This window comes from Cydia splendana, chromosome 5, assembly GCF_910591565.1.
Source record: "Cydia splendana chromosome 5, ilCydSple1.2, whole genome shotgun sequence".
In the NCBI taxonomy this organism is placed as follows: Eukaryota; Metazoa; Arthropoda; class Insecta; order Lepidoptera; family Tortricidae; genus Cydia; species Cydia splendana.
In genome coordinates, this window is record NC_085964.1 from 13,928,437 (window position 1) to 13,951,048 (window position 22,612).

General features: G+C 37.3%; 1 protein-coding gene across 1 annotated transcript; it reads right to left on the bottom strand.

The window, feature by feature from the left end:
* Positions 1–438: 438 nt before the first annotated feature.
* On the bottom strand, positions 439–21,394 carry LOC134790796 (chitin deacetylase 1). Its single transcript, XM_063761737.1, has 5 exons — positions 21,237–21,394; positions 5,123–5,286; positions 4,524–4,773; positions 1,893–2,214; positions 439–1,597 (listed from the first exon to the last, which is right to left on the bottom strand). The coding sequence occupies exons 1-5, from the start codon at positions 21,289–21,291 to the stop codon at positions 769–771; spliced, it is 1,620 nt and encodes a 539-aa protein (XP_063617807.1). The 5' UTR covers positions 21,292–21,394; the 3' UTR covers positions 439–768.
* Between the last annotated feature and the right edge of the window lie 1,218 nt (positions 21,395–22,612).

Genomic DNA, 22,612 nt, shown 5'->3' on the forward strand with positions numbered 1-22,612 from the left:
TGACCCCCCCCCCCCCCCCTAAAATCATCCAAAAATCATCCTGCGAATGACCCCGTTTCCTCCTAGTTCATGCTACCGTCATCCGATGTCAATTGAATATTCTTGTATGCAATTGGCGAGTTCTCAAAATCTGTTTTCAGTAATTCCAGAGAACTGTGACGCCATGGGCAAAGTTTTATACTTTTACGGTAATTTTTTTGTTTCACTCGGAAGTAATGTTTGCTGAAACCCTCGCAACACTCGACATTCCACTTTTTCAAATTTTGGAATATTTAGTAAGCTCGGGTATCAATAATAGCATTAATAGCAAAAGCTCGTGTTTTTTTTATTAATTTTGTAAGTAGCTTCGTAGTCTTAAATTCAATTAACTATGTGCGGTATTAGTAAATGCACGATATACATATTAGGATATAATCTAAGTGGAAAAATGAAATAGAGTTTTATTTTGTATTTTATATTTTAATTTTTTATCAAACAGACTTACATAAGAAAAATCACATAAGTATTAAACGGTCCTATTAAATATTCATGTGAGCTATATTACATATAGTTAGGTAGTAGGTACACTTACACTACGAACGGGATTATGACCCGGTACACTTCGACTTTACATGAAAACATACTCAAAGCTTAAACATATTCGAGTACCATTCCGTGAAAATAATAATGTCATTTTGGCTCTGACTTAGAATATGTAATCCATGCAATTTCCACTCTCAATTGAATATGAACTAATTTAGAGCGCGTGGGCTCGAGATCGTCTCAACTCTAGTAATGGCCGTCTCCCGTGGGGTCATTGAGCCAGGGGTAGTTGACGGGGCACCTCACGCACGTCTGCAGGTTGATGGTCTCGCCGGGTACCTCTTTCGACGTTAACTTGCACGAGTGTGGCACCCAGCACGAGGGGATGCCCTCCACCGAACACTTTTCCCTCCACGGCTCGAAGTTCTTAGCTTCGCTGACCGTCCTAGGATTCTGGATCCATTGGATCACTTGAGTCATGGTAACGAAGTATACATCACTATGACTTTGGAGAACTTCGTCGATCCAGTAGAGGAAAGCTTCCAAAAATTCGGGATTATTCTTCAACCACGCAGCGTGGAAATAAAGACCTAAAGGAGCACGGTTTTGGTCGTAATGACGATCAAAGTTGTGATTGAGGAAGTTGTAGAACTGATCCCCGGTTAGAATATTGGAGCAGGAGTCTACCATGGCGCAACCAGGCAGGTACTCGTCGTTGGTCGGGTCTTCGCGACGGTCCAATTCGTTCATGACCATTTCCCAGACGGCGTGGCTTCTGGTAGGGCAGCTCTGCAGGTTACCATGGCAGCGGTGAGGCATGCGGAAGTACATGGTGTAGGGCCATAGAGGTGGGTTGGAGAGTGGCGCAGTGATCGTACTGTCGTACAAGAAAGCTTGTTCTTCCATCATGGTAAATTGGTTGTTGCCGCCGACGCGGAGGTAGGGGGCGCGGACACCGACTACGCTGTTGTCTGTCACGTTGGCGTACTTCTCAATGATGACCCTCATGCCAGCCATTTCCTTGCCCCAGTCATCGACCGTGGCATTGCTCCAGAAACGCTCATCATCGTTATGCCTAGGAAAAAATAACATGATATAGCGGCTTATCTAATGTAGGTACCTACTTAAATATCAATGGAGCACCTTGCCGACGGGCCATGGTTTAGAAGGTAGGTTTTACGTATTATTATTTTTAGTTAGGTTTAGTTTTAGTTGTTTTGATTTTTTAAGTACCTAGTATTAATGTATTTTTTATATACTTTTACTTAGTAAATATAAGTTTTATTAATTAATAGAGGTATGGTATTAATTAAATCTAGCGACGAAAATGTAGTTTTTGAAATTAAACTTAGTTCGATTGGTAAACTTACGTGATTGAGTGCACGGCAATCTCGTGTCCCTTGCGGTGAGTCTCCTGTACGGCAGAGTAGTTGGTGTACTTGTGGGAAACGAAGTACGTGGCTTTGATATCGCAACCGTTGGGGTTCTTGCGCTTGCCATTAAAAATTTCTTTGTACAGCTCGATGTTGTTGTTGTTAATGGCGTCATCAAAGGTAATCGTGATCATCTGGGGGACATCACGGGATGGCAGGTCGCCGGGGATTGTGGTGCCGTCCTCCGAGCAGAAACAGTCTGGCAACTGGCACTGGCTTGGGTCGCAAGGCGGAGCCCTGTTCGGATCGTTGTCGATATCTACAACAAAACATATTACTGTTAGGTATCTACAATGTTTTGTAATTTTATTTCAACGCAGTCGCAACGGTCAATTTGCAACTCAGATCTTAATTAAACCAGTATAACGAGATCATATTTTACAGATTTAGGTTCAGAGTGGTTAATTGGCTTAGAATTACAGGTCATGTTATTTCTAATAGTGGAATTTGCAGTACGGTGTTTATACCAAAATTTAAAATGTAACAAAAATTACATAAGTACCCTGTGTAAGTAAATAAAGTATTTATTTGCCTATATAAATGTGAGCTCAGTTGGTTTTGAGTAATTCAGACAGTAACATTTAAAGATCGTACCTAGTGTAAACTTGTATGAGTATCGGGTCGAGAGTTGAAACCAGTATGGGTACTTTCGCTTGATCAAATCACTCGCTACAGCTGACACCCGATTGGATTTCACTTTTTGATTCGGTTATATGCTCGTTGATTAATTGCAATAAAATTTAAATACGTATCTGCACATGTGTCTTAGCTTATTGGGGCTATTATTTCATAAACGGAATAGTTCCAAGATTTCAAAAAATCTTCAAAATTTTCAACGACAGTGTTTACGCCATGTTCACTAAATGATCACTATACCTATGTACAAGAAACACGTACTTTTAAACACTAGTTTTTTCTAAATCTAGTGTTATTTTTGAAAAGTATAATAAAACGTCTAATTAAAAATAATTTAAAAAACAATGATGGTATAAAAGGGAAAAATCATAACTTGTGACTTTATAGAATCCAATCAAAAATATTCCGAATATCCAAAAATCTATCGGAATAACGGTAACACTGTCTTGTTATATGTACTTGAGTAGAATTCATGCAAATTGAGTATTTAAATTAAAAAATAATGTGTGATTTGTGCAAAATAGAGGTTGAACAATAATTCGTGATTGATTAAGTTAACAATTTTTACACAAGTGATTTCTTTAATTCTTTTATTAAAATACAAAAGAAAGAGATCGCGCGGACTGGTTCCGGCAACCTTGGAGCGCGACAACAGTCAGCGCTTTGTGATGTAAGCCTGTTTAACTAGAACCTGCTTTTCCCAGAACGCCTGCATTAAAATGTATTGCGGTCATGCTGAAGCGAAGGATACTCATTCCAAAAACTTGTGGGGTAAAATGTAACTCGTGAATCATAGGGGTCTCTATTGTTTCCCAAATAGTTTTAAGTCATAATGTATCGTTTGTCCGAATTTTCGTTAGTCATAATTGGTTTTTCTCAGAAACGCTTAAATTTACAGGACTGCCATAAAACAAACGTAACCTAACTTATCTATAGAATAACCTTACGAAAATCCTGAAAAGTTAACGGTTTCAGTTTTATGACTAACAATAATATGACAAACAATACATTATGACTTAAAACTTTATGGGAAACAAAGGGACCCCGAATCATTGGCAGTAAACAAGTCGCCCGTTAACATATTCGATCCAATATGAATAAAATAACACCCCATTTACTTAAGGTATATTACGACATGGCAGTGAGATGTTTTTTTAGGCCAAGTGATTGGCATTTCGGGTCGGCCGTCACGCCTTACGGGCTAGTTTTTATGTATTTGTAAAGTCTATGTTTTAGATTTGTTTGCATTAAATTAATGTACCTACGGTAAAAACTAATTTGTTTTTAATCTCCGTAATCAATATCACACTTTTAGGAGCGAACCTAGTCTTATTATCAATTTATACACTTCAACTTTTTGTTTGTTGTAGGTACTTCTAAAATTTGCTTGTTATAGTAAAAATAAACTGGACCCGTTATATAGACAGCTATTAGTTATGGATGTTTACACCTACATAACAAAACTTGCGTACGTATATACGTATTTATGTAGGTACTCTATAGAACAGATAGAACTACACTAAATGCAATAATCTTATAAACAGATTATTGCATTGCACATCAGTCATAATCATAACGTGATATGTGGTATAGAATAGGTGCTAAAATAAAGTTCTTTTCCGACTTTATGAAAACTTATCAACACTGTGAACTGTGCTATGACTTAAAAACCAGTTGTATTTGTAGCAGGCTTTTTAGAAATCTACAATAATTGATTTCTACACGTAAGTACTTACCTAAAATAATAACAGCGGGCTGTTGTAACAGCCGGCAGCAGCAGGAAATGAGAGTCGTAAGGTCATCACGGTTATTATACTAATTCATATATGGACGTAGCTGTAGCTTATGTTGATATCACATTGCCATGACTACGTGGCTGCATCCTGAATATGAGTGGCGCCCGTTGGACGGGCAGATTGTGTGTAAACTTACCACAACTGTTTTCGTCGGATCCATCGGCGCAGTCTTTCTCGCCATTGCAGAACAGACCGCGTTCAATGCAGGTGCCATCTCCGCAGGCCAGGAATCCGTCCTGGCAGAGAGGCTCCTCTGTGTACAACAAAGGCTTGACTTTGCGCTCCTTGTTCTTCAGTTTGCAATTCTTAACGGCATCCTTCCAGTCACAAGTTTGCTTCTCGATATCGAAGAATAGACCAGCCGGGCAACGGATAGCTTGAATGCCCTACGATTAAATATAATTATCATTAAAAGCTCTATAACATTACAAGTTATTATTTATCAATGTGATTGATCGATACATGAAGCGTAACATTCTCAATAAGTAATAGATCGTTTCCATAAACACTTGCGGAATGTGAACGGATGCGTAACTGAGAATGTTACGTATGTCAAGGGCAAGAGAATTCTAAGTATAAATTAATAAAAAGTCTTTAAACTATAGTACGTTTATAAAGTATAATTGGTTTAAATAATGCATTTGAACTGTCTAAGGTCGTCATCGTGCGTGAGGGAGTGGAGTATGCGTGTAAAAGTGGTATTTTACTGTTGTCGGTAGGTATGTAGGTACTCACCGAGGCGGTGCACTGGATGACGTCGCGACAGTTGTCGCCCTCGCCGGCCACCAGCCGGAACCACTCGCCGGCGTCCTTGTCCTTGCATAGCTCCTGCTCCAGGCTCTCGTCTTTCTTGGCCGTGTCGTCTGCCTGCCGCTTCCATCGGTGCCCGTCGGCAACCGCTGTCCGACAAAATAAATCACATTAAAATCACAGTGAAACATGATTTGTTCCAGTTTCGCTTTAGATGATTTCGTGTCCGTAGCGTGCATGCATGTTAGGCGCATTGGTCACCATTACCGAATACCTCCTTCCTAACACACTTACGATGCATAGTTGCAATCGATTGCAAATTACTATTACACAGGAATAATGCAGTTGAACAAAGCGAGTATTGACATTTCATTTACTGTTTTTATTCGTTTTAGAACTAAAATGTCACTTGGAAGCGTAAAATGTCAAAGGTAGTGAGCGTACGTGACCTTTGACTGGCATCGAAATGTCAGCGCTTGGGCAAGCGACAAGGACGACTCTTTCTTAGTTCTTCTCGTTATAACAAATGGTAAGATTATGTATGACATTTGGTGCCTTTGTGCGCTTCTCGACTGACGAAATGTTTAGAATGCTGTTTAAAAATCAATAGATTAGTTGATATCCTTGAGCATTTCAGTTATATATTTAGGAAAAGATTAAACGTCTGTAGCTTCGAGCACGATTAATGTCTATGAAATTGATTTAATTATTTGCTTACCGCAAAAACAAATTACAAGGTATTTACACAACAGCACAATTAGCAGTGACACAATGTGCTTAACTATGCAAAACCGATAAAACCTAGCTTGTTCCCACATTCCATTTTATCCTGCTAAGAGACGCTGTTTTTATTAATTAAAACTTACCGAGGCGTTTGCTAACATGCAATAAGAAAATAGATACGGGCCGTGTGTGCACGTAACACGAGGAAACTACGCTCTCGCAATATTATCTAACTGTCTCGCTTGCGAGAGCGTCTAGCCGCGCCGGGGCGCTGCAGCCCAGCCTTAGCGACACCCAGCAGCCAGCTCTAACCAAACCTAAATTTGCTTAATGATAAGTGATGTACGTAGTGCATAATTGTTTTCCATCGTATTTTCTCGGAAACGTTCGTATTTGTCATGCTAGTTCAGTCATGAATGTCAGTACTTTTTGTACCGAGACTGACTGAAATAGCAACTCGTTCGTAAGTTTCCGTGAAAATACGATGGAAAATAATTATACACTACATCTGTATCCTCTATGATTTCACGACTGCTGACTTTATCGATCTTAAAGGATAACAAGTTAATTTATAAGTCATTACGGATGACATAGACTTCCGACCACGAAATGTAGGACCACATAACAAACTCAGCGTACAATTTTCTTGCAGCCAGGAAACATGTAAGTAGGTGAATTATTTACTGCGTCTTCAGCGATATCGTTTATCAACTATTATGTGAATTCAGTAAGCTTAAACGATAGATGTAACAACATAGTAGATTGTTCGCGGTGAGAATTGTTTCGAGCACCGAATTGCGGGATACATCTTCATTAGTAGCATGTGCATGGCATATGCGCTCGCGCAGTGTTGTGTAGGTTGCCCCACGACCCTAGCACAGCTCGATTGCTCACTCGATTAGTACACGAGGCTTTATTCTTGCATGCTTAATAACTCTTTGTTCCTAAATTTATTGCTGTTTCATGTCGCAATATGTGTATGCCAGCTTTCTTGTGCCCATAACCTGCTATAGCAACTAGGCAGTAACTGCAATTCGGTGTCCCAATCATATTTCTTCAATAAATTTCGAACAGGAATTAGTATGTAGGTACCTATCTGAAGACATAATTCGCAACACGATAGGTACCTAAACGTGTCAAATGAACATACTAATTATGAGATTTTTTAAATCATAAATATATGTAGGTATACATGTACGTAAGTGTGACCGAACATCCATCAGATTGTATAAATATGTATACATATATAGTCTTACACATAGTTAAAACTGCATAGGTTATGTGTTGCCGTCCGAAATGTGATAAAAAAAACTCGTTTTCTTTGACCCGGATGTACCACGTGCTTAGCAACTTTGACTTGTTGATTACGATCTCTTGACATTCACCCTTTAACATTAGGTACCTATTGAATAATACATTTTGTTTAGTAGGTATTAGTTAAAAATTTCAATATCATACCATATAATTATCATAACTATACAGTATTTAATGAAAAAAGCTCTTCAGCAGAAAAGTACAAAATCTTATAAAAAGGGAAACTATCCATGAAAAATAGTATTTTAAACGGAAAATCAACCTAACATATTCTATGGGATATTAATCTACGCTTTAAACTCAACTATGAAGAAGCAATGGGCAATAATGAATGTAGAATAGCGTCTGCATAGAAACAGCACGCGCGTTGAAGTCTTTTATTCTATAAGTTTTTTATGCACAGTTAAAATGCAAACGAAACGGTGATTAGTAAAATGTGACAGTAAAATTCATTAGCTTTTTATTGTCATTATTATATTTATCATCATCAAGTCTGATATTTGTATATGCGTTCACCAAGTTTGAACTATATGAATTGGGTGAAATACTATCTTTGTAAGAAAAAATTACTTTATAAGTACTGGCAATATAAAAATATTGTCCGTCCGTCCGTCCGTCCGTCTGTCACCAGGCTGTATCTCGTGATCTGTGGTAGCTAGACAGCTGAAATTTTCACAGATGATGTATTTCTGTTGCCACTATAACAACAAATACTAAAAACAGAATAAAATAAAAATTTAAGTGGGGCTCCCATACAACAAACGTGATTTTTGACCGAAGTTAAGCAACGTCGGGCGGGGTCAGTAGGTACTTGGATGGGTGACCGTTTTTATAGATCATTGGTACGGAACCCTCCGTGTGCGAGTCCGACTCGCACTTGCCCGGTTTTTATTACATATACCAGAGTAAAAAAAAAAGTCAAACAACACAATAGTAAACGAATTACCTATGTGTGAATAGTGTGATACACCCGTTGCGTCCGTTCGCATAAAACGTAACACACGTGAGGCAGTCGATCATTACTGTATTTTCATTCATTCCGCAAGTCACTAACAAGAATCGAAGCGCTGAAGTAGAAAAAGTAGATAATCTATGTGTAGGTACGTATAATTGAGTGGCTTGATTACGTTACGCAATGTGTAATATGTAGAGCGCAAAAAAAACAGAGGGTTAGGTTTCTCGTGGTCGCGAGCGGAGCGAACGAGCGCGGCGCGGCGCGGGCGCAGTCTCACGCTCGTTTTAAATTAAGTTCATTTTATTTTATTTACATATTAGTTTAGTGTATATTGTTCATGTGTTTATTAAATTAAAATATTAATTTATTTGAGAGTAAATCATATAAAAATTAATAGTTAAAAAAAAATTAAATAGGTAATTGTTTTTTTGTTACTTAATAAGAAGTTGACAGATATATGTATTTTACATAAATACATAGACCAGAAATCTTAAAACCAGGTATTGAACGAAAATATCGCTTATTTAAAATAAATCTGTGTTATTTATTTACCAATGAGCAGGTGTCGGCCCGGCCCGAGCCAGGTGCCACGGATTATGTAAATAGCTATGATTGATTTAATAGCACCAGTTTAGTAGTATCCATAAATTTAGGTAGAGTCAGTCCACATAACTTCTATGAAATTATGACGTATAAATAACACTTGCACTGCGTGGGCTATTAAATCCGCTGCAGACTTTTCTTGGTCCGACTCTAACTTGCTTCAGATTTGCCATGTTTAGACAATTATTGCAAATTCATAGTATTTTTCACATAGCTTGGGTACGGTGACAGCTGTCATCTCCATACAATTTATAATCTTAAAACTTAAAATATGTATTGAGATGACAGCTGTCACTGTACCCAAGCTTTTTGAAAAGGAATTAGACTTGATTTCTACTTGTTGCAAAGTAGAAATTTAAAATAAATATCCCCTACAAACAATATAACAACGTTTCTGTTGTTTTTAGATTACATATAGTCTTACGGAAGTATTTGATGACTAGTTTTTGTCTAACTATCCAAATTTGTTGTTTGCTACTTTGACTAATTTCTTTTGTTGCGTACCGCAAATAAGAATATTTGTTTTTGCATACGTGTAGCAAAGCCTTCATGTGAGTCGAAACTATACCCTATTTGACTTAGTTCATATGTTCCTTTATGTATATGAATATGAATCATATTCATATACATAAAGGAACAATGCTGGTAGAGTTTGAAACAAGGATTTCATGATTATTAATTATCATGATTTACCTACTAATTAACAGTCCTTTGTTTGATTTAAAGCTAAGTGTCATCTGTTAATCAATACATCCATATTGTTTAATGTGTCGGATTCAGAGACCATAACACAAATTACTTAACATGTTAATTAATAATGTATGAATATAAGTACGTAATCTTAAAAAGGTTTGACATTTAACTTAGACGCGGTATAAATAATGATAGCGGGATATTTCCAGTTTCGCCTCATCAACATAATGTTGTAGGTCAAAGCGTCAGTTAATAGAGATTGATAAGTCATATATCGCTGCCATGATTGAGTTGCACTTTAGATATAGGTCTGATATAGGCGTGATGAGACCTTTAGCAGTTAAATAGATGTTTTAATGGCGGACCTCGGGTCGTGATAGGGCGGCGCGCCTAGGGTTACCAGATACAAATTTAGAATTTCCTGACAAAATTCCTGATTTCCGAATATTTTTCCTGACATTCATATTTTTGAAGACGACTAGGGGGGGGGGGTCTAGCCGTTAGCGATGGCCACCCGATTGAGCCGCGTTTTTTTAATTTAAATTTATTATTTGTATTAATTTAAGTAACTAAAAAGGTACTTTATAAATTCCTGACATTTTCGTGTTCCGTTTCCATTCCTGACAAAAGGCCAAAATTCCTGACATGTCAGGAAAATTCCTGTCATCAGGTAACCCTAGGCGCGCCTCGCTGCCGCTGCTCGCGCGCACGTGTTCTGAGTAGCGAGTGTTGACAGCGCACCTTCCAGAACTAAGGGGTCGTCCAGAAATAATGTGATCATATTTGGCCTATTTTTGACTCCCCCTCCCCCTTGGTGATATTTGGTGATTTTAATTTATAGAATGTTTTTTATTGGGTAAATACGCATATGCCTAAAATAGAGCGGATTAATTGATCTGAATACATTTTTGAGTAATATTGTTGTTTTTGGCTTTCCTGCTTTGAAAAAAAATTACACGTGATATTACCCACCCCTACCCTACCTTACCCTTGACTGCCCTATAACTAAATACTGGGTCGAAGTGGCCATCGGCAGGGCCAAATAGGATGAGGCCGCGACCAATCGCGGGCCAATTTGTCGTGTTATATATTTTTTGTATATTTTCTGTACCGAGTAACTCAGTTATTAAGTCAAAATTGTTACTAACATCATATGGATCATTGATCTGCAATAAATGATTTTATTAGCTCTGACCCCCCCTCCCCCATCGTGATCATTCGTGATATTTTTCTTACCATTACCCCCACTCTAAACGTTCACATGATTTCTGGACGACCCCTAAGCGAGTACAAATAGACAGTTATGTTATGCGACAGGCGCGGACGTCGACCGAGTGCGTGGCTAGCATACCGGAGTTAACCTTATGAATATTTAGTGCCGCCTCTCTACTTTCCTTTTAAAGGTTCTCCCTTCAAACTCGAGCATTTCACTGATAACAGGAAAATGACGCAAACACATTAGAATACGTGACGGAAGCTTTTAAACAGTCCATCAAAACACGTGCTCGCGAGAAACTTGACTTTCAAACACGCGCGGGGAGTGGCAGTTGTAAAGAAAGTTGTAGTATTTATTGAGAAATTAATATAAGATTGTAGAACACATGGTGCTAATCAAGTTCAACATATAATGAATGCGACATAACTCAAATATTTAATATTTTTTACGAAAAAATCCTTTGTTTAAACAACAACCTTTGTTTGTCACTTCTCGAATACCCTCTAATAGCATTCCATAATACATACCTACAACTCCTACAAGTACCTATCTACCATTCTATTTGTAAACGGTGTTGTGGTATCTCTTTACACAAACTACATATTTATTTAGGTATTCGTATGACAAAATACAATCGTTCATAATGATATAGGTAACAGGTTATAGCAGTACGCCCAATTATGTGTAAAACTATATATACTTTTGTAAAACTATGACTACGAACAACGTATGACTAACGTCTCGATTCGGGAAATGAATTAGAGATTCACTACATATGAAATAGTAAAGATATGTGACGTTCCACGGCAAAAGGTACCATTGCCCCGGCTGAATATTAGCGTTAATAATAGCGTATGCGCCAGCCGCCATAAGGTACACTTTTCCGTGGAACGTCACATATCTTTACTATATCATATCTAGTGAATCTCTAATTCATTTCCCGAATCGCGCCGTAATACTGTGTACTTAAGCACATAAATCGTACAGTCACAAATAACCTGGCTGGGTTGTGATTGCTAGGAAACTATTATGATTATACTAGTCGGTCGTTGGTAACGGCTAAGATAATTAATCGTTGCAGATTAATTGCAGATTAATGTAAAGGGTACCTTTTAATTTATTCGACGAAGTATAGTAATAGTTGGCTGTTATAATCAAATGTTGCAAACATACAATTACCTAAAGTGCCTTTGACATTTTATCTAAAGAAATATGTAGGCTTGCTTCGTCTACAGGTCTAAACTTATGAGTTAAATTATTTGTTTAGGTTCAGTGGCTGATAAGTAGGTACGTTATGATTACTTAATAAATAATGAATTTAATATTGAAAACAGAGTAGAAACGTCAAAGATGGTATACATTAAATCACATTTAAAGGTTCTCACAGGAGCATGGTGAAGCTAGACAACAACAATAAGAAACAAACATTCATTTTTGGGACCCTACTTTTGGCCGTCTGCAAAGGGCCATAAAATTATTAGCAACGCTCAGATTTCCTAGTAGTTTCAGGGCCCACTTAATATTCGCTCGCGAAGTCGCGACCCACCAATAGGTAGCGACCCCGACCCATAGTCTGGAAAATGCTGCTCTGCTCCCTAATGTCCCATACAAATATAGTTCAATGACCTATCGACGAATCAAAATACGTTTTTTGAATAAATACATTATGCCCAGTCGTCTATCGGTCTAATCCGAACAATGCTTATAAGATGTCACACCGATACGATACTTATCTGTCAGTCTAAAGTGACATTATCTTCAACCAACAACGTTACTTTTGACACTGACGTATATCTGTGACTTCTTATAAGCATTTTTCGAATTGGGCCGTATATCTTCAACAAAAACATCACAACTGCCACTATTTCTGATATGATAATAACATACAAGGATCAGGTCATTGAGGAAACAGAGACAACCACTTTTTTGGGGCTAAATTTAGATCGTACATTAAGTTGGAACAATCACATAGATAGTATATGTAGAAAATTAAATAAATATTCATATGCCTTACGCAATTTACAGAAAGTAGTAAACCAGTCGACTGTTTTAATTGCCTATCACGCTCACGTAACATCAACTTTGAGGTACGGGGTTATATTTTGGGGCAACTGTACTGATAAAGAATTAGTGTTCAAGGCTCAAAAAAAGTGCTTACGATCAGTATGCGGTATACAAACCCCAGAATCGTGTAAGCCCTACTTCATTATGTTAAATATTCTCACGTTTCCCTGTCTTTATATTTACGAAGTCGCATTATACATTAAGTCTAATCCTGGCCAATTCTCCTATTTCAATAGTTATCGTCAAAAACATAAAATAAACTCTAGGTCATGTAAAACTGCATTACTAGCGAAAAGCTTTTTTGGAATGGCACCAAAAATTTATAACAAACTACCAATAGAGATTTTAAAAACGAATGATTTAAAGGAATTTAAAAAATGCTGTAGGATTTCCTAATAACTAAGGCATACTATTCAATCCAAGATTTTTTGTCAGACTCTGGAAATTTTGTAACCTATTAAATGGAACGTGTATTATTTAATTACTTATTAAGTTTTAGTTTAAAATGTGCCATACATGTCTTCTGTATTTGTATGCCATATGGCGAAGCATAGCGATACTTTATTAATTTATTATACATTTAAGACCTACTGTTGTACCTATGTTTAACAAATAAATAATTTGGAATTTGGACAGATCGATATCGTATCTCTGTGACTTCTTATAAGCATTTTTCGAATTGGGCCGTATATCTTCAATCTATTACGTAACAAAAGGTGTACAATTTCATCGATTAAATCTATAAATTTTACATTTTTGCGACTAAAATCGATACCGGCCTCTTCTTTTACACGCGATGCTCGCATCCCGATGCGCCGTAGAGCCATAAACGCCTACGCCCGTAGCGCGTCACTACGCGCGTAGCATCAACCCGCGTACCATGTGAGTTGCCGGGTAAAGAGAAGTAGGTACAATATGTCATTGTTACCACTTACCGGATATCAATAGTTTTTTTTAGGCTAGGTACAGTCAGCGTCATACAGTAGGCAGCATCCAAATTATTCAAATAGTTTATTTAATTAATTTAATCTTTATTGCACATTACATGAAGGTACAAATGGCGGACTTAATGCCTTAAGGCATTCTCTACCAGTCAACCAATGGGTCTAACCAGAAAGATAGGGTCTAAATAGAAATGGCAACCCCGGCTGTCAAACGATAAGCAGCTGATTTTGCTAGGTCCCTTGTAATTATTTTAATTTTAATGATATTTCATGTAATATTAAGCATTAAAAGTGTGAATCAAATAGTTTTAACATTAAGTTTTATGTATACATAATAAGTGAAGTGCTTTAGTGGCGTTTACTAGTGTCTTGTAATATCTCAGATTTGTAGCCGTTACAGGTTATAAATTTGAAACCTGCTTTCGCCTTGGATTCCTTTCTGGGTTTTTTTTTTATCACAAATATTTACTAAGTGTGTTTATAATAAAGCGTTGATCATTGTACAGGGTTAGAACGCAGTGTAGATACAGTCAATCGTCACTATTTCACGTAAGTACGTACCTAAATATCACTTAGCTTGAGTGAGCGATTCCTTGTTTATTTTTGGGTTTAATTTCAATTGCAAAACTGTCTACAATGCTTACCCGCAGAGCAGCCGCAGCGGCTCGCCAGCAGGAGACTGATAAACTCCAACTTACCTTGCTGGAGTTGAAAATATCCAAGGAATCTTGTGCTCAATTGCTCAGTGAAAGGGAAGACAGTGAGAAGGAACTATTATTAGTACTTAATAGCAATGATAAGCTTAAAAAGGAACTTTGCTCATTAGAAACTGACTACAATAATGTAAATTCAGAGCGGGCCCGGCTTCAGGAGACGGTTGACAGGTTCACTGAGTGTAGTGCTGCGTATGAGCAGGCCCTGAAGGACATCAACTCATTGGAGAGAGCACTGCACGACGCCCACGAACAAATCTATGAGCTACAGGAGGCCCAACACAATGCAGCAGTGGCACACTCTCAGAGCTTGTTCGAAGAACTGGTCCGGCCCGACTCTCAGTTGGTTGCCGCACCAATTGAAAACCTTGTGGCCCCTACAGATTTAGCCTATGACACTACCACACCAAGGTTAGTAAATTGCAGCGGGAACAAACTAAAGAAATATATTAAATTAAATAGACTAATAAAAAAAACCGAAACTTGTCAAAAATAAATAAATTGTTTTTTAAAAAATTGAGATTTTGTAAAATTAATGTTAATTTAGTGGATAAGTTAGATTTATATTCTGCCCAGTTAGAAAATAGTCAATTGCAATATGAAACCGACACACAGACTTTAAAATTAAAAATTCAGAGTTTGGAGGATTCCATAGAATCCTTAGAAAAAATAAATGAGAGTTCTAAAAAGGTGATTAATGAATATTCTTTGGCCATGGATGATTTAATATCCCAGATTAAGCTTAATTCAGAACGGTTTGAGTCACTGACCAATGCCCAGTCATGTGCAGTGACTGAACATTCGTCAACCAGTTTACTCGACCTAAGCCTGTGTGACGGTTTACCACAACAGCATGTAAATGATAATAGCTCCTTCCACACTACACAACAAAGCACACCTAAACCTAATGTTATTATGTATTCTGATGAAATTGGAAGCAATATGAGCTCATTTTTAAGCTTTTACCTAAAGGGACTTAGTACAATCAGCAATTGTCTGCCTCACAGTAGCTTTGAAAATATCTTAAAACAAATTTTAAATGACAGTAATATTAATTCTAAGACAACACTGCTTATTCTTATGGGGAATAGGGGTAATGTGAACAAAAATAATTTAATTAAATACTTTGAACAGTTAAACTCGCTTGCAGTGCATGAAATTATTTTTTTCACATTCCCCTATTGTGAGCAAATGTCAGAGGCAGAAAATACCACTAGACATAAGTTAAATATATCTCTATATAATCTTTGTGCATATAGTAGTAAGTTTAGCATAATTGACACTAACAATTTTGTTAGTAAATACCATATGCCTATGGTGTTTTTGACTAAAGGCAAGTGTTGCCTTTCAAATTATTACAAAAGACAAATAGCTTTATCGCTATCATATTTACTTGACATTTCTGCCAAGAATTTGGCAGACAATTCTGCTCCTATTGAGCAGCCCAGTATGAACATGGAATTGGTTCCAGTCATAACCAATGATTTAATAGATTTAAACTAGGTGTTAAGACAAAAGATTCTGTCTCTGGCAATTTAGTTTTAAATAAATATAATGAAAAAAACTGCAAACATGGAAAGTATATCCACCTGGTGCATCAAAATATTCAATGTATTAGAGGAAAAAATTTACAGATAGAACTTTTTTTGAATGATTTTAATATTGATATTTTATGTCTTACTGAACATTGGTTAAATAATAATGAATTAATGCCCCAATTTAATAATCACCAGGCGGGAAGTTCGTTCACCAGACTTAGTTCCATACATGGTGGGTCATTAATTATATTAAATAGTCAGTTAAAATTTAAGGAACGTAAGGACATTGTATCCATGTCTGTTGAACGGACTATAGAACTAAGTGCAGTAGAATTAGAGCAATTTATTGTTGTCTGTGTGTATAGGCCGCCATTAAGTAATTTTGAATTATTTGAAAACATAATGGAATCTGCCCTACTTAAAATATCATCTTCTAGTAAGAAATTGCTTATATGCGGCGACTTTAATGTAAATATTATGGAAAATTCAACAATGTCTTGTAGATTATTGAATCTTTTTAAATCTTGTAATCTCAACCACATGTTTATGGAGCCCACTAGAGTGACTGCTACTAGTGCAACCTGTATAGATAATATTTTCACAGATATTTTTCCTATTGCTAAAAAAGTTATCAGCAATTTAGAATCAGACCACTTAGGTCAATTAATGGTATTTGAGGCATTAAGGAAAAATACCATGAGAAAACAAATAACTTTTGTACCAGTAACCTCGGACCGCGTGGAAAGAATGAAGCTAAGTTTAGTTCAGGCGCTACCCTTTTTGTCTTCCGATATGAGTCCTAATAGTATGTATAATTCATTCTTTCACACTTTTATGGATCATTATAATGCGATATTCACCTCAAAATCGGTCGTAGTTAGTGGTGCATCAGTTTTTAGTGAGTGGGCTACTGCGGACTTACATCAAAGAAGACGTGAACTGTATGCCTTATATGAGGAACGGCGGTTTAATCAGAGTGATGAATTTAAAGAACATGTGAAGGAATATTCGAAGAAGTTTAAAGTAGATTGTCATATAGCTAAGCGAAATTATCTAAGTCAGAAAATAAAAAGTAGTTCCGACATTGTTAAAGCAACCTGGAAAGTTATAAATGTGGAGACTGGTCGCTCTAAACACACAATTAAAGAGCTTAAACTAAACATTGATAACAAAATTATAGATTCCAATTTAGAAGTAGCTACAGAATTTGAAAAATTTTTCACCGAGGTACCAGTATCCACAACTAAGGATTTAAATTCATCACCCTCATCTGCTGTTACATTATTAAAACATAACGCTCCAGAGTGTTGTGGAGACCTTCATTTTGAACATGTTTGTACCTCAGATGTAATAAAGGCGTTTAAATCAATTAATGTCAAAAAAACTAATGACCTCTGGGGAGTCTCTGTCCATGCTGTCAAATCCTTAGTTGAAATTGTAGCGCCTGACTTGGTAGTTATATTTAACAACAGTGTTGATTGCGGCGAGTTTCCTGATCTAATGAAACATAGTAAAGTAATTCCTTTATTTAAATCTGGTAGCAGCTCTGACCCCACTAACTTTAGACCGATATCTGTGCTACCAACATTTAGCAAGATTTTTGAAAAATTAGTTCTTTCTCAATTAGTACGACATTTTAACGTTAATAATTTGATGCATAATAAGCAGTTTGGTTTTACACGGGGTCGCTCAACAACCGATGCCGGTGTTGAGCTAATTAAGCATATTTTCGATGCCTGGGAGGAGTCACGAGATGCTTTAGGTGTCTTCTGTGATTTATCTAAGGCCTTCGACTGTGTTTGTCATGAAACATTAATCAGGAAACTTCATTATTACGGAGTTAGAGGATCGGCACTGAATTTACTTAAGTCCTACTTAAATGGTAGAATACAAAGGGTCGATGTGAATGGACAGCGATCACCTGGGTCATTGGTCTCTATGGGTGTACCACAGGGGTCAATATTGGGACCTTTCCTGTTCCTTATCTACATAAATGACTTGCCATTCCTTGTTAAGACCCACCATGATATAGTATTGTTTGCAGACGACACCTCACTTATTTTCAAAGTCAAACGACAGCAACAAGCTTACAATGATGTAAACAATGCCATTTCAAAAGTAGTAAATTGGTTCAATGTTAATAATTTATTGTTAAATGAGAAAAAGACTAAATGTATTAAGTTTGTCACTAGTAGTAACGTAAGGCATGTGCAAACAAGTGTCATTGTGAAGGATGAGGAATTGGAATTAGTTGATAGTACAGTTTTTCTTGGTATAACTTTAGATTCTAAACTCCAGTGGGGTCCCCATATTGCTACTCTTTCGAATAGACTGAGCTCTGCAGCTTTTGCAGTGAGCAAAATCCGTCAGTTAACTGACGTGAAAACAGCTCGATTAGTATATTTTAGTTACTTCCATAGCATTATGGCATATGGTATTTTACTGTGGGGCGGTGCTTCAGAGATAAATACCATTTTCCCCTCAGCAGCTCGAACAAGGGTACTTTGCTTCTTAAAAACAGTGAGCAAAATGCGATTTTGCTCACTGAATCATTTTGTCTCACTCAGTGAGCAAAATCGCATTTTGCTCACTGAGCGTGTTTCACTCAGTGAGCAAAATGCGATTTTGCTCACTGAGTGAGACAAAATGACATTCAAGTGACCTTCGTAGTCAAATGTCATTTCTACATGCGGGGTCTAATACAAGTTCGATATACTTGGGTTCTATTATCTCTGTCCCTCTAGGTATGTTCTCACTGCTTAGGGTGAAAAATTTTGTGTACTACACGAGATCAAACTTATTTACATCTCGTGCGCTTTTGAATCCCTTACTACGCTCAAGATTCTAAATTAGATTCACTCGCTACGCTCGTGAATCTATTATAGAATCTTTCGCTTGCACGGGACTCAAAATAAGCACTCGAAGAAATATCAAACTTTGATCTCTTGTTGTACAAATAACTATTTTGTTCTGCAGAAGAGGGCTATTCGAGCAATATACAAAATGAACCATAGAGACTCACTTAGAGATAAATTTAAGGAAATTGACATAATGACAGTGCACTGTCAATACATTTATGAGAATATTCTGTATGTACATAAAAATATTGTAAATTTTAGGAAAAATTGTGAAATTCATAATATTAATACTAGAAATAAACATAAGCTCGCAGTGCCCTTCACTCGGCTCCATAAAATTAAAAAATCATTCATGGGTAATTGTGTAAGATTTTATAATAAACTTCCAAACCATATTACTGAATTATCTATTAATAAATTTAAGAATTATGTAAAGCGTAAACTTATTTCTAAAGCTTATTATACCACACAAGACTACATGAATGATATTACAACGTGGGATTAATTGTTATTCGAAATGATTATTTATTTATTAGGTACATTTGATTATTGATGAGGAAATGGATATTCCGATGTAATACTATCTACTTCTTTTGTTACTTATGCTTTTTTTTTGACATTTAGATTTTATTCTAGAAATTCTAGACTAGTATTTTTTTATACAATCTTTTTAATGTTTGACGATCCTTTTGTGAAATTCTTAGTGTTAAATTTGATATGTATAATAATCCAATTTTATTATGGAATAATATTAACATCAATAAATTGCTCTGATAATTAGATTAAGATTAATTACGATTCATAAGAGCTTGTTGCTAGGCCTACATGAATAAAGTATATTTTTGATTGATTTTGATTTGATTGATTGATTGATAGATAGGTACATAGAAGAGTTCGCTACACCATATAATTTGTATGGCGTACCGAACTATTTGAATACGTTGGATGCTATCTACTATATGACGCTGACTGTACCTATCCATTATGGTAACGTAGTCAATGTTTCTACAAGTACTGTTAATGGAAAACCAATCAATGTTTATTTTATTTTATTGTTTTTAGATTATTATTATTGATATTTTGTTGTGACGATCTTTTTGTGAATGCATTTTATTTTAACATGTAAAATTTAATGTACATTTTCAATAAGAAATAAATGAATCTAATCTAATCTAATCTGTCACGTAGAAATTTCTAATCAAAGTTTAATTTCTAATTAGGTTACCATTTACCTACTTACCTAGTTAAGTAGGCACTTAGTTACATTATACCGGTTAATTAGTAAGTCAGCTTTAGGTTGTTTTGCACAAACTTGATAACAGGTTTATAATTACGCAAACAATAAACGATCATTTGAAATTCCAAACGTGATTACATTATATAGTGTATAGTTTTGACCTAAGATATAATGTCAATTTTTGTGTCACTCTGTATAAATGAATATGTTAATTTTCTAATAAGTTACATAATAAATATATACCTACAACCTACATAGGGATTTATGATTAAGTTTCTCAATTTTAGTTTCATATTTTCATTTCAATTCAGATTATGCCCTGCAATAAGTACCTACAAGCAAAATGTTTGCCCTTGTATCAGGCCCCACCTAGGACAAAAGAAAAGTACCTACGTGTGTTTTGGTGAGCTAATAGTACTAGACGGAGCTTTACAATGGAATTTGATAAATAAGATAAGAACGCTGTTGATGGTGTAATCCGCTCGTGCGGGCCCGCGGGTGGCCGGCGCGGCGATGCGGCTGCGTGGCGCGCGCGTGACGTCAGCGGCGCGCGCGCGGGCCGCGGCCGCAACACAACGCGGAACGAATGTGAAAGTTCCCGCAGTCCGGCGCAAGCGCGCGCCGCGCCAGGTGCTAAACAGTTGTTTTACCAAACACTTACTATTGCTAAATATCTAACATTACCCAACTAATACCCTGGTTTGACTGCCTAGCTGCCTACATTCCGAAGTAAATCTTTCATTTGTGACCTTTCATACGCAACTGTAAAGGTCCACTGATGTTGCATATCTACCAGCATAGATGTCAGTAGTAATCGTGATTATCTAATGTAGGTACTGAATGCTCAACTAATTATATGTTTTGATTTCATAACAAGGGAACGTTTTCCCAATTAGCCCATTTAATAGTGTTGCTAAGTAATTAAGTTCACTGGTTAATCACACCGGCATCGGCATACCTACATGAGACTGGCGCGATAGGTACTTGCAGATGTGAGTCGAGTGTGAATATCCTTGAAGCGCTCGCGACGCGTTGATGTCCTTTAACCGCGCGATGCACGGCTGCATTCGCTCGTAAACTCTGCGGAAACACAGCCTACCTCGCGACGAGTTGGGGTCAATTTCACTGTTCACTTGTGCGACACTGACGCAAGCACTGATTAATTAGTGTGACGTCGCGTACCCGTGACGTCGCGAGATGGGCGGCGTGTGGAGGCGAAAGGTATAAAGGTTAGGACTCACCGCAGGCGAACAAGAGGCACGCGGCCAGAGTAGCGACACGGGCGGAGCGCGCCATGACGGGATCACAACAGGTCGCTGCGCGGCCGTCGCGCGGTTAAATAGTGGCCTCAATAAGCTCCCCGCGCGCCCCGCTCGCCCACGGTGCGCCTCGCGGTGCCCGGCGCCGGCGCACCACCGACTGCACTCCTCGAGCAGGCGCCTGGACCCTGTAGCTCTGGCTCCACCCACCCTTCCAGGCTCCTATCCTACCCAACAAACACACCCTTGGTTTCAACCTGATACTTCGCGCGTTCGTTGATTCTTCTTGAAGTAAATATTCCTTTTCGTTACACCAGCTCGGAAAGGCACTGTTGTATTCCTTGAAATCACTGTGGAAATTTGCATTTTATCTTTGAGTGTGCAAAGTAATTTGGTGCAATTTTTTAGATAAGTATGTCTTCCTTCATGCTAGCCTGTACAATACATTTTTAAGGGATCATTTTGTAATGTTCTGCAGTATTTTCCCCGCGGTGGTGAGGTGAAAATGTAGTGTTTCACTCGGCAGCAAAGTATGTAACAATTTCCTGCCTTGGAACCCTCGCAACGCTAAAATTCCACTTTTAGTGGAATCATTTCCTTGCTAGGATCTCATTATTAGATTGATGGTAAAACAACAACTTTGGTGCCTTTTTAATCAACTAACTTTAGTCAGTGGTCAGTGTCACGGGAATAGGAAATGTAAATCATTGAATTATGGAAAAAATCTTCTTAATTAACACTTGTTTCACCCTCTTATGCCCTGTTAGATTAACTAGTTAAAAAATAATAATAGGTATCTTCAATTATGTATTGTACACAAATCGGATGATAACTCACCTACATCATAAATAGTTTGTAAGTAGTAATGTATTAATGTATTGTGTGTGTTGTTGTGTTTGTATGTGAGGATGTAACAAAAATAGTGGGGATCCATTTCAGGGCATATTCAGTATTCGTGTTCTGATCTAATTAGGGAAAAGTATAAGAAAAAAAAACCGGGCAAGTGCGAGTCGGACTCGCGCACGAAGAACGGCAAAAAAAAACGGTCACCCATCCAAGTACTGACCCCGCCCGACGTTGCTAAACTTCGGTCAAAAATCACGTTTGTTGTTTGGGAGCCCCACTTAAATCTTTATTTTATTCTGTTTTTATTATTTGTTGTTACTCGTATAGCGGCAACAGAAATACATCATCTGTGAAAATTTCAACTGGATAGCTATCACGGTTCGTGAGATACAACCTGGTGACAGACGGACGGACGGACGGACGGACGGACAGCGGAGTCTTAGTAATAGGGTCCCGTTTTACCCTTTGGGTACGGAACCCTAAAAACGCAAAATTGACGCAAACATTTTTTG

Excerpts from the sequence above, each read along its gene's own strand:
- LOC134790796 (XM_063761737.1), bottom strand. The coding sequence starts at position 21,291 with ATGGCGCGCTCCGCCCGTGTCGCTACTCTGGCCGCGTGCCTCTTGTTC. Across the intron at positions 5,287-21,236 it reads GTGCCTCTTGTTCGCCTGCG|CGGTTGCCGACGGGCACCGA; the intron begins GTGAGTCCTAAC and ends TTTGTCGGACAG. Across the intron at positions 1,598-1,892 it reads ATTGCCGTGCACTCAATCAC|GCATAACGATGATGAGCGTT; the intron begins GTAAGTTTACCA and ends ATTTTTTCCTAG.